Source organism: Hippoglossus hippoglossus, chromosome 5 (assembly GCF_009819705.1).
Source record: "Hippoglossus hippoglossus isolate fHipHip1 chromosome 5, fHipHip1.pri, whole genome shotgun sequence".
Taxonomy (NCBI): domain Eukaryota; kingdom Metazoa; phylum Chordata; class Actinopteri; order Pleuronectiformes; family Pleuronectidae; genus Hippoglossus; species Hippoglossus hippoglossus.
In genome coordinates, this window is record NC_047155.1 from 10,960,000 (window position 1) to 10,978,012 (window position 18,013).

The 18,013-nt window shown below is 39.0% G+C and overlaps 1 protein-coding gene across 3 annotated transcripts in view; it reads left to right on the forward strand.

Annotated features, from left to right (window-relative positions):
* syn2b (synapsin IIb) overlaps window positions 1-18,013 on the forward strand; it is a 69,517-nt gene that overhangs the window by 27,316 nt on the left and 24,188 nt on the right. For all 3 annotated transcript variants that reach the window (XM_034584285.1, XM_034584287.1, XM_034584286.1), the window contains exons 2-5: window positions 9,685-9,742; window positions 11,560-11,651; window positions 16,660-16,816; window positions 17,354-17,443. In XM_034584285.1, coding sequence (XP_034440176.1) covers window positions 9,685-9,742; window positions 11,560-11,651; window positions 16,660-16,816; window positions 17,354-17,443 — 397 coding nt within the window. The remainder of the gene's footprint in view (window positions 1-9,684; window positions 9,743-11,559; window positions 11,652-16,659; window positions 16,817-17,353; window positions 17,444-18,013) is intronic.

An 18,013-nucleotide genomic window follows, 5' to 3' on the forward strand; every position in this document is an offset into this window, starting at 1 on the left:
CTGTCTGTCTTTAAATTGGCACAATCTGTTAGCATGTATTCACTGTCTCTCACTCCCACTGCCTTTAACCTATTCCTACCCCTATCCTCTTCTTTAATCAGTACAAGGAAACTTCATATAAGTTTATGTTATGTCCACCAAATTTAGATATTTCAACTTTTTTTCAAAGAAAACATTTTCCCACTAACATTTAAACTAATATATCAGTCAACGGTCAAAAGGTCATTACATTATGTTAATACACTGACTAACCAAATGCTGTGATAAACTATATCAATAAACGGGTTGTTTAAATACAAAATCTTAAGTCCTGTGTCATTTCCCAGTGTTCCTCCTCCACTATCTGAGTGTTTGCTCAACCTTGAAATAATCCTCGACTGTTTCACTGACTAGACCCTGTTTTTGTCTTTATTTGTCTCAATACGTGCAGTTGTGTGTGTGTGTGTGCATTTAAAGTAGTGTGTGCTCTCATGTGTGTCCAGACAGAGAGCAGGACACAAATAGAGACAGAAGCGAGATGAGCATCTGGATAAAGTAGTCATAAAGTCTCATTTGTGCAAAGTCACAGCAGGCTTGTCTGCAGTGATGAATCGTCTCTCCGTCTTGCTGCAGACAGACACTCTGTCTCAACCCACCATGAAACCAGGAACAGTGCTCACCTTAGTTTGATCTTGCTAAGAGATGAATCAGAGCATAGCTGTCATTATATCACTGCTCATCTTGGTGCAAAGACGACAGGCATCAATTTTGTACTTGAAAAATCGTGTGGCCAAGTTCTTGACTCTTAAATTAAATTGCTCAACCAGTGCAAATTTTGAAGAGATATAAGGTACATCCAAGGTTCTTGGTAAAATTGGATTTTTCACAGGCCCTGCTGCTCTGCTGGATCTGATTAGCTTGCTGCCAATGCTTTTACAACACAATAGAGTTATGGAAAAATCTTGAGTTTAAAACACTGTCCCTTTGACTCTGCATCCATCTGAGAACACAACCCTTTATCTTAAAAGCCCACAGTGACTGGAGGCCGTGCATCAAGACATGCATCTTACTTCAGGAGACAAGCAGATGAGAGGCAGACACCGAGTTGAATTTGAGTTCAGCCAATGAAGTTTTAAACAGTTGTTGTCAAGTATTCTCCTGAGCAGCATGTTCCGATATACATGAATGTGAGAATGTGGAATCGGGTTGGGTTTGATCATGTGTGCTGGACTATCTACGCTGCACATGCTTAGTCGGGAAAAAATCAGGCATGGGTCGGGTTGGAATACAAAAAACTGAATACCTTTCTGGTTCGGGTCGGGCTCAGCAAATTCTCTCTCGGGTTTGGTCATGTCCAGGCAAAATTGCGACCCAAGCCGTGCTCCAAGGCATGAAAATGTCATAATAAAGACAATGAATAGCACTTACATCAGAGAGTCTCTACATCACAAACGTAGAGCCTGAAGTATTTATCAGTTGAGTGATAAAAATTGGACTTATCGTTCTCTGCATATATTTTCTAGAATAAAAAATGCAAAAAAAGATGTGCATTATTCTTTAAGTATATATTTGGTTGTATTTATTTGTATTCATAGTTTTTTATAATAGAGTAAGTAATTAAGTAGTTAAACTGTGAAATATCAACCCTCGATGTCTTTGTCATAAGGTTTTGATAACATCATGCTAGGAATCATTTCCATTTTCTAATTTTTATCCTGCATTGCTGTGCGGCCTCAGAACCACTAGCGTGTCTGTATGTTGTTAAAGGTCACATTTAGATTTTGGAAATTTACAATGAACATTTTAAAGATTGTTTTTCTTTTCAGTTTAATTGATATTAATTGTCAGTTAATTAAACACAAGCAGGTCCTATATATCCTTTCATTTTCTTTGGCGATTTCATTTTAAAGCACAAATACTAAATTCCTAATCAGACTGTTTTAGCACAGTCATAGAGGCTTTTCTGACACAGCCAGTACTTTGCAGTAATGAGGTGGTTGTTGGCTCAGTTTTGATTCTCGTTTTGAAATGATCGTGCCCCGTATCAAATAGCTACTGTTTGGCTTCGTCACTCCCCTCAATTAGTGAACTGAAACCCAAACACCACTGCCTTCAGCCTGGATAAAAACGATTACAGGCTAATTGTTCATTCAGGTACTTTGACAGGAGGGAGGACGGCAGAATATTTATACCATGGCACCAAAGCCGGTGCAGAGAAAACAGGTTAAATGCATTAAAAAGGTTTATTATGTTGTAAACAGCCATGTTGATAGATTGTCATTACCCAGTCAATCACCTTAAACCAATTTCCAAGAATTATTTGGGGTCTAATAAGCAAAGATTTGTTCATCGGTGTACTTCCTAATTGCCATTCCTATTCTGTGTGGAGTACTCAGTTTGTTAATTATCATGTTTTATTCACAAATTGATTTTAATATTGATGACCGAAAGCCAGGACTGACGGTGCTGATCATTCTCACAATGCCTCCTGCAGGCCTCCCTCTTAAATCAAGGGGACAAACTTTTAATCTACCTTTTGTAATTGCAAATCAATCACACATTGAGAAAATGAATTTACCTTTTTATGCCTGAAATGTTTGAGAACCAGGGGGGAAATGATAGATTGTATTTTTCCCAAACTGTCATGTTCTGCCAGTTTGAAAACCACAGTCAGATTCAATTCTGCAGACTTGTGGCAGCCGTCAGCTGTCAAAGTTCAGGGTTGAATGGGAGTTGCTGTCAAGGAGGCAGTGGATAAAGCATTGAGATTTGTTATATCAGTAAAAGTATAAAAATACTATTTTATATTTTATCCTACATTCAGGATTTAATGTAAAAGTAAACTAAATTTGTTGAATGTATGAAGTAAAAGTACACATCAAGCAAAGTTTCTTAAATTGTTTATGTGGTATTTAAATGCAAATTTTAACAACATCATATTCTGAACTAGTGTACACCTCCTACAATGCATCATATTTTATAAACTGTATGTGCAGCTTTGAAAAACCCCTGAAAAGCAATTAGAAATTACAGCTGTGATATTAGTTGAGTGACGCAAAATGTGCAATATTTATCACTGTCAAGGAGAATATATGTTTTCACACATGTTTGATTGTTGGTTTGTTTGTTTACATGTGTTTTTTGACTCCATTATGCAAAAACTACTGAGCCGCTTTGCATTTACCTTGGTGGAGGAACGGGACATGTGTCAGGGAAGAATCCATTCTCCATAATCATTTTCCTTTACATTGCCGGATAGGGTATTTTCATCAATTTCTCAGGACCTTATATTTGCGATCTACGAGTTTGACCTGTTGATGTAGGATATTGTAATACTCTATTTTTTTCATTTATTTTGCTATAACAGCCTGACACACATTGTTTAGCTTTGACAGAGGTATCCACTCTACTGAGTCATTCTCGGCGTAATTGCAAAATCTAGTAAATTACTTTTTAATCAAATGAAAATGTCCTTCTGCTCTGAGAAATGTATTAAAGGATGAGAAGGTTAATGTCAGAGAACCTTCAGATGGCAATGAGAGGCAAACTGTGAGCTGGGGGGGGTGATGAACAAGAGAAAGACCCGGCTACAATAGTTGAGTTAAAGCTGAGTTAAAACAAAATAAGATTAATGTCACACCTGTCTGCTTTCCAAGGACAAGAAGAACAATAACAACACTCTCATTAACAGTCACACACACACACACACAGACAGTAACTCTCAGTATCTGCAGGCTGGTCTCAGTGAAACCTTAAGAAAGCAATCAACATTGCAGTTGGTTCCAACTTGTTCCCTAGATGAGCCTTTTTCAATAAAGCAGATGTGCCACTAGTGGATACTGTAGAACACACACACACACACATACACAAACCCGCGTCCACAAACATGTACACACTCCTTAGTGTGCGTTTGTGTCAACATGAGAAAATATCCTGCCCTGTAGGTCATCATTCATCACAGTAATGTAATAAACGCACACACACTGACCTCTCACCAACACAAACACACACACACACACACACACACACACACACCAACACACACACACTTCTACCTCTCTACCACCACAAACGCACACAGTTCTACCTCTCTACCACCACAAACTCACACTTACCTCTCACCAACACAAACACACCTCTCACTAACACAACCACACACACACACACACGTCTACCTCTCTGCCAACACCAACACACACACTTATCTCTGAGCATCATTTGTCAAACTTAGTGTACAAACAGAAAATAAATGTCTCATGTATTTCTGTCTTATAATATTCACATATACAGGAAGATGACACTAACATTTTTGAAGAGTAATGCATGAATTCAAAAGCCAAGTATTATAATGATATATTATATTGATCATATATCTACTTAACTTTTTTCCCCTGCTACATTTCCAGTACTACTTTCAAATAAAACTCATTGTTTATTTGAGTGGTTGATAAATCAGTTTCACTAACGCTACATGACCTTTTTAGACCGATCTTTAATTCATCAGATGCCTCCAATAGAACATTTCACCAGTTCCTCCCTGGAAAAGAGCTGCTGTGCCTCTGAATAAAAATCTATTATTAAACAACATATTAATATTTACAAGAGCAGCCTTTATGGATTATGTAAAAAACCTTCTTAATCACCAGTAATAGGCAGGTCAATTAGAAATGATGTATTAAATATAGAAGTGTTTACTTAAGGAATTACTCAGCAAAAGTAATAGTTAGATTGCACAATACATTATGTCTCATACTCAGTCCAGCTCTGTCAAAGGTTTGTTTAAGCCTCAACACCCACAACCTCTCTGTTTAACTTATGACTCACAGATCTGACATCACAGCCGCCACAATAATTATGCATCGTAAGAGATACCCTGTGTCCCTATCAGTCATGTGACAGGATTTATTGACAGAAGACAAAGTCTGTTGCATTGCATACATTTAAAATGACCAATGACACGACAATACATTTTAATTAGAAATTGGAAATGTCAGTCTTTATTCTACCTGATTTCCTCAGAGTGGATGATGGCAGGAGGAGGCGTCGGTGCAGCCAATCACAACTCTGGTTTTTCTGGCCATTTTCTTTTTCTTCTTGCGCCCATTATGTGCACAGAGTAAAAATCAAACACTCAGTTGTCAAACGGTAAATGACTCAAGTCTGAACCTCTGCTTGAGAGAAGATAAGTAATTGTATGTCTCTGAGAGTCTCTGGTTGATTCACTGCAGTCGTCCAAACTACTGTGTCACGGTGTCAGAAGAAGCTTGAAAATGCTAAATGAGATGATGACAAAAATCAACCTGGACAGTCTCGACTGTACAGATGGAACCAAATCAAGTTTGTTACGACAATCCTATTATAAGAAAGTTGGTAACAATTCAGTCTTGGAGCTAATCCGCTATCTTCTGACGATGAATTAGCCTTCCGGGGTGACCGACAATATTTTGAGGCTTCCGGTGTTGACAGTAGATGACAATGTGTTTTTGCCTGTTTTGCTCTCCGCAGCAACCAAAGCCTGCTCAAACGTGAATGGTCAAACTAGAATCGGACATCAGAAGGCGTCTGGCTCCAAAATCTTGTCCCGTGCATATTCACATGCAGAATCTGTTTATAGAGATCAGTTATAATGTGTTTATAGAGAGAGCAGTCGTCCTCGAACCACAAGATCATTGGTTTGATCCCAGTCTTCCCCATCTGCATGTCAAAGTGTCCTTGGGCAAGATACTGAACCCTCTCATAGAATAAGTGCTGCCCATAGATGCCCTGTATGAATGTGTGTGTGAATGGGTGAATGGCATTAAACTTTACTGTAAAAGCGCTTTGAGTGGTCATCAAGGTGAGAAAAGCACAATATAGACCATTTACCATTTACAAATAAAGAATGGTAGTCTACCATGAAGAAGAGAAACACAATTTTTCATGCAAATGTCTGTGTTAGTTTTTACATGACTTTATGCATCCACTCCCTACAACATTATCTTTTTTATTTCCTGCAGAATTGCTTGTGTTTATCACATTTTCCGCCTGTGGTTTCCTGTTGAATAAGTTGTTTCTTCCCATGCACATGATTAGTTTTGCTGGATATAAATAAACCAGCCTTCTTGCTGTTACATGCAGCATCCCACCCTTTCTCTTTAGTGGATCTTATTGAAGAGATTTATCATTAAGTAGCATTTGGCAGAAAAAGTCCTACTGTGCTGATGTAGTTTTTTCCCATATGTCATCAATAGTAAAACACTTGTTTCACGGTTCGGGCCGTGGTCTGAAGTGCACCATGTGTCAAAGATTCGATCCACAGACTGCAGTGAATACGCAAACATGCTTTGACATCAGAACCAAGAACGCCTGGAAAAACTGACAGAAACAGGTAGCATGCAGTCAGAAAGTTTCCATAGAAACTGAAAAATAAATTCTTAGTCTGCAGCCAGCACAGTTCACCAGCCCTGGTGCTGTTCCTTCCACAGTGTTCTCATCTCTATACCCACAGTAACAGCTTGCCAGCTGGCCAAATAATTACACTGTCTCCCACCACGCTCGAGCTGACAGGACTGTTGTTACACCTTTTGTGCCCTTTTACCCCAACTATGAGATTCTTGTTTAACACTCTCCACTCCATTCATGGACCAAGCGAGGAGAAGGCCAGGGCTTGTTAAGTCTTGCATTGCTAGAGCGACTATGCGAGTGCCAGAATAGGGGGATGGTAGTTTTTGTGCAGCTCATTGAAAAAAGAATTTTAACCAATCACCAAGCCTGTCATAGATAGTTAGTTTATTCCTGATTCCTTAATCTTGACTTGTGATTTCTACATTTTAAAACAGCTTAGCAACACAAACGCCCCTGCGCAATCATTCTTGTTAGACTGAACCCATTAAAAAGCAGTCACTTGACATGCATGGCTCATTTGTAGGCATACATTCCTTTAATGTGTGTTTGCATTGAATCGATCATGATCACCAGAGAGGGGAGAGAAGAACAGACGGGTGGGGGAAATTAGGAATGGAGAGGTAAAGTGGGAGAAATATAGCAATGCAAGGAGAAGGGGAGAGGGAGAGAAATAGCGAGAAAGTGTGGGAGCGTGTGAGAAAGAACATCACCTGTCATGAAGTGATATGCATCATACTGCAACTAGAAGCAGACACAGTCATTACACCCTGATTACGGTGGTTATTCTTGCCAACAGTAACTCATTGTATTATACAAGACTATGATCGATGTAAAACAAAGCTTGAAGAGGATATTTCTTTGGCAAACGTCAATTTGTAGTTTAGAAAATAATGTTTTTCAGGGGAACAGAGTAGGCTGTGGAGCCAAGTTTGGATAAATAATACTATGATTATATTGATGTTTTTGGGTTTGTGTGTATTTTGAAGGTCCATCATTTAAGACACTAATTCCACTTCTCTGTATTTTCTCTCTGTCATCTTTCTCTGTCTCCCTCTGTCATTACATGCATTGATCTGAAAGGGTTCATCCACAGATCAATATTAAAAATTGATTCTCATGCTCAGCTGTTGAACATCGCTCAGTGTAGAGCCACAGTTTGGTCGTGATGTTTCCTGTGCATCTAATTCATCCATGTAATCAAGGTGGGAAAACCCTCTAAGGTTTACAGAGTGGCATAGTCCATACATTTTAAAGATAAAGCTTCAAAAACATATTAGTTCAACATGACTTTCCCATAAAACTGTTGATACTTATTATACCATCAATATCACTTTCTCATACTTCCTGAGATTCCCCGTTTCTCCAGAATTATGTATTTGGGTATATTTATCCTAAAAAAAACCTCTGAGCAGCTCCAGTCTTCAGATGTTCACGCCAGATGTGCCCTGCTTGAGCTGTGAACCTCATGAATTAAAGAGCACGTACTTGTGTAAATTCACCTTTATTTCTGTCTCAGAATTTCCACTCTGCATTATTTGGATAATAGCAATACTGAGATCTGCTGAAGATCTTAATGTCACCCACACATTGCCTGAGCAAACAAAATTCTCTGCAGTTACTATAGAAACGTAGGTAGGTTCTACTTGGTCAAAGTGCACGGACAATTTGGGATGTGAAAAGAAAGATTATACCCAAGTACTGTATATACTTGCATGGTTCTATAGGAAGCAGGACTGGATTACTTTTTCATTTGTGGTTCGAAAGTGTCCTGTGAGAGTCCTCTGTCGGGATTTCGCTAACAGCTCTGTTAGGATTCATGCTCGCAGATGGTGTGTTTTGCTATGTGGCAGCTACATTATGCTTTTTAATGGACTTTAATGAGGGAGCTACATCAGCCGCCTTTCAGTAGAACACTAGCCTGTAATTGTCAATTACTGCATTGGCCTGGCATCCCTTGGCTCTGTGTATTGTTTTGCATTGTGCACTGCAGAAGCTGAATGTGGAGCCTCATTCGCTCCATAGATGCTTGATTCTGCATCGAATTCTTCTGAGAAACTGCAATTTGACTAGACACGTTTCAGTCAGAGCGATGACGCCTGTCGTGTGTTTGTTTCTTTATGTAAGAGCTTTGAGTGGTGGACGTTAGTGTGTCGTCATCATCATAGCAACATCGTAGTGTGTTCAAGCAGCTGCCATTCTCCTTAAAATAACAAACACCAATCAAAATGCACCTTGTTTTGGGACTGAGAAAGATGTATCTCCGTAATACTGAGGTCACCAATTTTGCTTGTGTGGTCATTGATAGTTTAAAGTTCCTGCATCGTGCCCTCAGAGTGTCGCTCTCACAGATGGTCTGATCCTAATGAACCAAATTAACAAGCCAGATGCTTCTGTGCTGCACTACACACGGTCCTATGAGGTTATAGGGAATGAACCTTGCATACATTTTAGTTTGTTGTGTACAAAGGGACCATGAGCACACACACACACACACATTTAATGTAATGGCATCAATATGTTGTAGAGTTATCTATAGTTTATAAAATATCTTCTATAAAGACTTCTTATTTTTAGCCATATTATCAGGCTCATGGTTATGGCTGTATTCGACTGTTATGTATGGGCTGATGATGGAGGCCGTGTAAAGCATCTGCGATACATCCACAGTGTAGAGTAAAATGAAACGTCCTGAGCATTTTGTCTGTTTGTGTTTTGTCTGGCGGTCTGCGTGCCTCTGCTCGCCTCCTTCTCTCTGTCAGTCTGTTTTTGCCTGCCTGCCGTGTGTGTGTGTGTGTGTGTGTGTGTGTGTGTGTGTGTGTGTGTGTGTGTGTGTGTGTGTGTGTGTGTGTGTGTGTGTGTGTGTGTGTGTGTGTGTGTGTGTGTGTGTGTGTGTGTGTGTGTGTGTGTGTGTGTGTGTGTGTGTGTGTGCAGCCAAGATATTAGGAAGTCAACATCAATTCAGATTGTTATTGGGAACATTCATCATTCAAGCTGCAAGATGACACTTTCAAATAATTGCAGCAGAATTGCAGGTTTAATCAGATTTTGGTGTTACAGCCCATTGACGGACACTAATTGCAGTTTTGGTTTGGCAACGCTGATTTGCTGAAACTTTTTTAAGCTAATCAAAAATCTCAATAGAAAAAACAGTCTCCTACAACAGAGAAAGGTTGGCCATTAACAGCGCACGAGCAGGCATCCATTTTCTCTCCATCATTTGTTCCTCAGGGAGTGGGATGTGTCCAGGAGAGGGCAGCACAGACAGCTGCACAAATGTCAGCCTCAATCTCTTCTCTCTCTCTCTCTCTCTCTTTTTCGCAGGTCCAAAGTGTTTCGGGGAAAGAAGATCCTTGGGGACTACGACATCAAAGTGGAGCAGGTATAACATTGATTTTATAGACCTTTGATTCTGCAGAGTCATTTATAAAAGGGTGAGCGGGATCAGGATGAAAGTGGACTGACACCATACTCACATGTTTGATGTGGGGATGTATAGAATTTCCCCGACAAGGAGAGACACTGATGCTGAGCACATTTTCAGAAAAACGACAAAAACGCTTTCATATAAGAGCCACTTGTCTTTTACTTTTTACAACAGGTCAGAAGTGACATAAAATAACTTGGAGCCTGAAGTGTAAAAAAAATAATGCTGTCACTCTGCCTCGTTATATTGAGGTTACAGTAATATGCCAGCATCAGGGCTTTGGGGATGCGATGTTGGTCAATGTGTATCTATCAGTTAGTTGGTTAGTCCAACACTTTCATCATGACTGTTTTTGGACACATGTTCATGGTTCCCAGAGGTTGAATTCCAACACCTTAGATCATCCTCTTCCTTCCCCTCAGCATCATGAGGTCGACATTTTCACATCATGAGCGGAAACTTGACATCTACTTGATTGTCTGGCTCCAAAGTTGATACAGATATTAGTTGTTCCGAGATGATGATTATAGTGACCCCCTGATTTTTCTTCTAGCATCACCTTGAGTTATGGATTCAGATATTTAAGGTCCACAGAAGATCAAAGTTAATGACTTTAATGATGCCCTAAATGTTTTTCCTCTAGTATCATGCCGTTAGCATGTGATTGTTTGGTTTCATGCAGGGTGAACACTCAACACTTAAGCCCAATTCATGCGTCTGCGTCGAAGCTACGCCATAGCCTACATGTAGATGTGTACCCTACGCAGAGCCCTACACCGTACCCTGATGTGCACCTCCCCAAAAATTGAACTACACATTGAGGCAACGCAGATCGCAAGAGCAGTAATTGGTCCGCTGGGTAGCATCGCATTTCCAGCAGACTCTGCGCCAGTTTTGAATTGAGTTGAAGGAACGAACACAGACGACTTCTTTCTTTTCTTCATTGCAGTTCTTTAAGAAAAAGTAATTGCTCTTAAACATCTATCAGCTCCAACTCCAACACGATCCGCTCAGTAACAGTTAACAGTGTTCTGAACTTTGAATGCTGGGCCCCGTGCGTAGGCTTCATGCGCACCTACGGCGTGGCTTCGACACAGAAGCATGAATCAAGCTTTAGTTACTGCATTTGAAATGACAAGTCTCTGGGATTTCACACCAAACGGTTTCACACCTAATAGATGTTGACAGTTAAATTACAACCACAAGTCTCACCACAGGAACAAAAATAGTCACTGGTGGAGACAGGAGTCGGCAGCTATGAGTCACAGAGAAATCCTCACTGTAGTCTGCAACCACACCAAAGCCCAATATGGTTTTGTACCTGAATAGCTATATGGTATTTCTATACAATTTATTTGTTTGTATCCCAGTTAATACAATAAAGAATTGTTGTATTTGTATCCAGTACCAACATCTTTCTCTTCACCTCATTTTATTGCCTCTGCAGAGGGGAATTGTTTTTGGACGAGAACGTTTTTCAGTATTTTATTTAGTTTGTTTTGCTCCCAGTGCAAGTGACTCAAATGAAAAAATGATGTGTCTGCAACAATAGATTAGAGTTGACATATTACACATCTCCTGTTCGCACAATAACCAGGAGCACTAACAATATAAGCATCTGGTTTTTCTCTTGTATATGAGTTGTTACAGTCGTTTATTTAAAGCACTAGGGGCCATTTACTGGGATTTCTGAGTATTCAATCTGTGTTTATGTCAAGACTTAATGTTTGTAACTAATAAAACTGTCCTCCATCCTTTTTCCATCCTCATAGGCCGAGTTCTCTGAGGTCAACCTCATCTCGCACTCAAATGGAACCTGTAACGTGGACATGCAGGTCGTCAGGAGCGGTACCAAAGTGGTCAGGTCAGCACCACACATGCATGGCTCACACACGTACACGCAGAGAGTGTTATTGAGGAACTCTGTTAATTTATGGTTTAAGATCATACTTTTAATCCCAATTTTAGTTGTTTACCCTACATCCTGATACTGGTCATGAGATTAATCACTAAATACAACTAAAAAATAACAAACTAACCTCACCACCATCAGTTGGACCTCATGTCCTGACACTAAACGCACCCCACATTTAAAAAAGTGTCCCTGCTTTGGGGATTAATTTCCCTAATTTGCAAGGATATTTGATCCTCATTTTGTATTTGAAGTATTTCAACAATAGCATTTGTTTTAACGAAACATTCTCCTTGAGGGATGAATTAAGTATTACCGATGTGGGGCTCAGAAATAAGCAAAATCTACAACCTCCAAATGCAGCTAATAAATCCAGTTTCAGGATGTCTCAAAGGATGTCTCAAATGTGTCCCAATATTTAACTGTTGTGGTTGTTTTGAGGACATTTCGTCTTCAGTAAGTATAAGGAAGCTGTCAACAGTATAATGTGCTGTGTTGTGTTTGACATTAATTGTTCTATTAAAAAATTATTATGACATTTTATCCTAAAATGTCCCAAAGAAAATCAAGACAAATCTCAAGTCCCCACTTTTCATCGGTCCAGTGCAGTGTTACAGTCTTACTGCCATGTTTTTGCACCAATGAATGATGATCCAAATACTTTTCTATGAGATCACAGGGAAAATCCCCAGAATACTCAGAAAAATGCTGAATAACACTTGTTTACTAAAACCTCTGATTGGTGGAAAAAGAGCCGGAGACATGTGGCCACAACCATTACCCGCAGACTGGCACAGTAGATCTGCGTACACACATGTGAATACACTGTAAAGCAGACAATCACGCAGACACACTACAAAACCACAGAGGCACCAGTGTCCCAGAAACAGACCGAATTATGCGAGACAGTAACTGTCACCAGGAAACAAAACCAGCAGGAAATGAGGACAGCAGCGTCAGTCTGACTATCAGCATCTTCTGCCTGTAATTATGCTTTATGAGGGGCCGGTCCTCACATGCTCACACACACAAACATGCACTCGACACTGTCCACTGACTTAATGTGAGGTCAGGGAAACCTTGACTCACTGGAGCTGACAGAAATATTCACGTCAGAGCAGTGATTTTGCAGTCTGTGTATTGCTGAGTTAACCTCAACCCCAAAGAGGACATCATGTTTTTCAAATGTCTCTGCAGCTTTTCTTATATTACTGAATGAACTATGGGAAATATTTACATTGTAGAATATGTGGAAATTCATGATTTTCAGTCCCTGAGCAAATGTTGCAGTGATAGCCTGATGAGTCAGAGGATTTGGTGTTAAAGGCGAGGAAGAGGCTGTAAACCATCAAGATTATTATATTTCATCTGTAATACTCTATGGAAATGGCAGAATCAGCACATAACAGGGACACAGTCGCTTTAACACATAACATTTTGAGTTGTGTTTCTGCGTATTCAACATTTGCTTATCTCATCGGTGCATGCATTACGAATTAAATCAGAAATTATCAATTTAAACACACATTAAGTAAATGGAAAAATGTAGAAATGCAAAAGTGCAAAAAGTCGTAGGTGAGTTAGGCCTCTTTAACATGAGCATACAGCAGGTCCAGGATGCAGCATTGTTGTTTTGTTAAAGGATAAGTGCAGCATTATTATCTATTTTCTTTAGTGTCAGTTAATTGTGTGAAAAGACAGAAACCAACAATGTGTCTGTCTCAGTACTTTCCATCATTCATGGCTGTTTGCCCCAAACCAATTTGTTCTTACTCATGAATGTCAAACTTTAAATATTGATTTTTTTTTTGTAAGAAGAATAATAAAAGCACTTCTTTAAGCTGTGGTTTGATACAACTTATTATTGTTCTACTGAGTATTTACTTGATTACATCAGCACTTTGTAAACACAGTTTTTAAAATGTGCTATATAAATAAAGTTTATTATTATTATATTATTATAATAAATCATTAAGATGATATGTCGCTCTGGGCAACAGAGCATATCATGCATGTCTTTTTCATATCAAGTGAACAAAAAGGATGTATTTGGCAAACAGGAATCAAAACATCAGGATCAGTCAAACGATCAACAACCAGTTGTTGGTTCCCATCTTTCGTGACATTTGTTGGAGAAAAGAAAACGTGTATTAAATAATTTGGCTTTTTCTGTAATTATTCACATTTTAAGATGAATCTTTCATGGATCATCAAAGTCTTTGTGGATTTTAGCAGCGAAATCTATTAAACGAAAAGAAATAAACATCACAGAGCTTTCTCTCTTTCTTGCTTCCTTTTTAAATCTTAATTCAGCAGCAAAACTATAAAAATGAATAAATAAAAGAGATTTCAGCCTTCACAAAGTTGAGCTCTGTTATCTAACTTCATGTCTCTTCATGAGTCGTCTCATTTCAACTTTTTTCCTCCCTCAATTGTTTAGTCTTTGACGCAGGGCAAAGTGAAAACCAGTTAGGATGAATTGCTGGCAACACTGGTTTTGGTATCCAGTTGAGAGAAGAGTCAAGACCCTGCTGATGTTTACAATTTACTGTCAATGATGAAGAGATTATTGTCACATTAATTGCTGTGTCCTCCCCACCAGAGTCTTTTTTAGCTTCTCCGAGACTCTGATTAGTATTCTCAGAGCATAACGAGCCGGTGGTGGTCACACTGTGCCAGAATTTTCTCTCACTGATCTCTACATCTCTTTTACTCTGTTTTTCTCGCTCTCTATGTCCACCCCCTTGTCTTTCTTCACATCTCCTCGCTCTCACATATTCAGAGCAAGTAACAGGTGTTATGTCCCATCACCATCAACCTTTCATTGAGCTCAAGGTTTTTGGTGTTTTACTATTGAGATTTATTCTCAGTAAAGCTGTAAAAAGTCATGAAACCTTGTAAAATTGTGACAGATTACGAAAAACCATCGAACTATTAACTGGTTATTACATTTTAGGAGTTTTCTTTTTACTTTGGCACATTCATGCCACATTTTCTCTCAGTTGTTGAATGTCTGATTTCAGTCCCCATCCAGCCACCTTCAAGTCCTCACCCAGTCCCTCACCCAGTCCCTCACCCAGTCCCTCACCCAGTCCCCACCCAGTCCCTCACTCTAAGAGTGGGCAATAACATCAATCTCCAATCGTATGTATCAGCACAGATTAAGAACCTTGTTATTATTAAAAGTGGCAAATGTACAACCAGTTGTTTACTGGCACAACACACTGTTTGTCAGTGCCCATTAGACATGATGCCCCATACAGCAGCACAACTGGATTTGTCTGTGCTATAAATCACAGTTGGAGAATAAATCTAGTTTATAATGTGGCAACAAATGGCCCAATTACAGGTGATTACAGTGACAATAACCACATGGTTAAGGTTATAGATTGTCTGCGGTCATGCTTTAAGAAACACTGTTGGTAGGAAATGGGAAACAAACAGCCATACGCTGTGTTTGTTGACCTGAGTGTCTTCCTACATACAAATATGTCATTGTAGGACACAAACGTTGTCACATTCTTAACAGAAGTACAGATACTTTTACTGAAGTAAAAGTAAATGTATTGAGTCCACCTCTTTACTCAAGTTAAAGTATAAAAGTATAGGCTCTAAATTGTACTCACCGTTCGACATTCTTCCCTTTCTTCCATGTTGTTACTCCTTGTCATGGACATATGCGCTGTGGCTCTTCTCTGCAGTCGAGTCTCCCTCTACACAGCAAGCAGTCGTCTTTTCTGTGTTATTGTCCATTTAGGTTTAAACCTCTCTTGATATTGGGAAGGCAGCGCATCACGATGCAAAATAAACGTTGTGACTAATTCCCCTCAAATGCATTGAAACCATTTCCTCTAAACTTTTGAAGGACTTTGGAAACCAGTTCTCCAAACTCGTTTACAGACTTTTACCAGCATCCCTCCTGAGAGACACTAATTTGTTTGTTTACCACAGATTTTGTGCTGAGTGAATTATCCCCACATCAGTCTCCCACCATTTATCAGCTCATTGTCTTACTTAGTGATGCATTAAAACATGAAGGCTCATCAATCATTTAACTAAGACCCACTGCTCAATTTTATTAAAGATCTCAGTTTACAATTGTTTTCAATTTAAAAAGCACAAGGTGAAATCCACCGTCCAAGATCGTCTGAGAAGAGGAAACATGACCAGAACAGCTAAAACAAGTTTTCACCTGTGAGGAGTGTTTATTCTATGTTTTAGATATTTCATAAGAAAACATCATGTGAAAAGAGAAGGTGAAATAGTTACACTCTTGCAGAGGTGCAGGTCAGACAGACACGTGCATGGAGGTTGCATGTGTTTAAATAAAATTTCCTCCAGTAACGATACTTTATATCTCATCGATTTGCCTCTGACTCAGTGATGCTGGCAAATTGATCCATTACAAAGTCCTATCATGTAGATTGTTGTGTCATTTTAATTACACATAATAAGAAAACAAATGAAACATTAGTTACCAACTTCAGGCTTCATTTAACATCAAATTCAAGCGTCAAGCATCCAAGACAAAATGTGTTCCTCTCTCATGTGGCTTCGCAAACTAAAACAGAAATCTTGTTAAGACTCCTTCACAGATAATAATCTTCTCTAAGAAGTGAGACATGACCACTACTTTGTCTTTATTACATTCTCCAAGTTAAGTAATTTAATGCGGCCAGGTAGACTTATGTAACTACTCTGCTGCAGCATCCAAAGTGGAAAATGTTTTTATTTCACCTTTCACTTATGGCTGGGTTTTTAATCTGTATCATGACCTGTGTTTAATGTCATCTCTTCACTTTCATCTGCACAAAAATGCAATTCATTGACATCTGCATACAAAACTATCTGTATTTATCAAAAATCATAGACAGACAGACTGTGAAAAGAAATGCTCAACAAAACTCTAGAAAATGTGATTTTTTTATTATTTCAGCTTCATTTAATCTCTCATATCCAGGTCGTTCAGGCCCGACTTTGTCTTGGTGCGTCAACACGCCTTCAGCATGGCGCAGAACGAGGACTTCAGGAACTTGATCATCGGCCTGCAGTATGCGGGCGTCCCCTCGGTCAACTCTCTGGACTCCATCTACAATCTCTGTGACAAGCCTTGGGCCGTAAGCATTTCCAGCAAAACTCATTAACAACTGACACAACCCACACACTGTTTTAATGACTGTGGCCTGAGGAGATGTGGGAAAGATGCTTTTAATGGAGGTGGCAGCTTCTTTCAGTTCTAATCAAGATAATTTGGAACATGATGATGTCACTTTCATATGAACCTTTTCACAATAACAACAGATTGGCAGTGATTTTTACTAAGGGTGTAGATTGGTCGTCCTCCAACCAGAAGGTCGGCAGTTCGATCCCAGTCTTCCCCATCTGCCTGCCGAAGTGTCCTTTGGCAAGAAGCTGAACTCCAAAATTCCCCTCATAGGAAAAAGTGCTGCCCATAGATGCTCTGTTTAAATGTGTGTGTAAATGGGTGAATGGCTAAACTGTACTTTAAAACGCTTCAAGACTAGAAAAGCTCTCTCTCTCTCTCTCTCTCTCTCTATATATATATATATATATATACCATTGTGTCCTTATGTTTAATTTGAAGTTGATTCCCTTCTGCTTCTCTCTTCTCTCTTGGTTCTTGTTTCCTCCAGTTTTCTCAGCTGATCAATAACCAGAAGAGGTTGGGTTCAGATAAGTTCCCTCTCATTGATCAGACCTTCTACCCCAACTACAAAGACATGGTAAGAATATCTTTTCTAGAACATTTATGAGGTGTGTTTGTTAAAGAAGTATAAATAGTACCTATGATTTCATACTACATATATATACATAAAGGCTACTGCAGAGACTACTCTTCTATAAATCTATTATTTTTTTTAAATGTTAATGTCCCCTCTCAGTTATGTAGAGTCTTATTTTCTAACATTTTGGGAACAGAAGAAAAGAAATAAAGAGTCGGTGACACTTTCATCCATTGAGACATTTTATATACAATCTTTTTTGGTACATGGAAATAAAAAAAACTCTATTTAGACAGAAACAGACACATAAATACAAACCAAAACAATTTGTTCAGTATAAAACAAACATGAAATAGTTTGATAGCTCTTTGCTAAAGCCATACAATTATAAGGCATTATCTGTATTTAATTAACACATTTCCAAATGTAACAAATTACTGCATCGTGCAGTTGGAATGAAACTAATTTATTGTTCAAAATGACCCGAATAGGATCTTTATAATTTTCTCTGCTAATGCATGAAAATAATAAGTGTTTTAATCTGTATGACTTCAGCAAAGTAATCCAGTA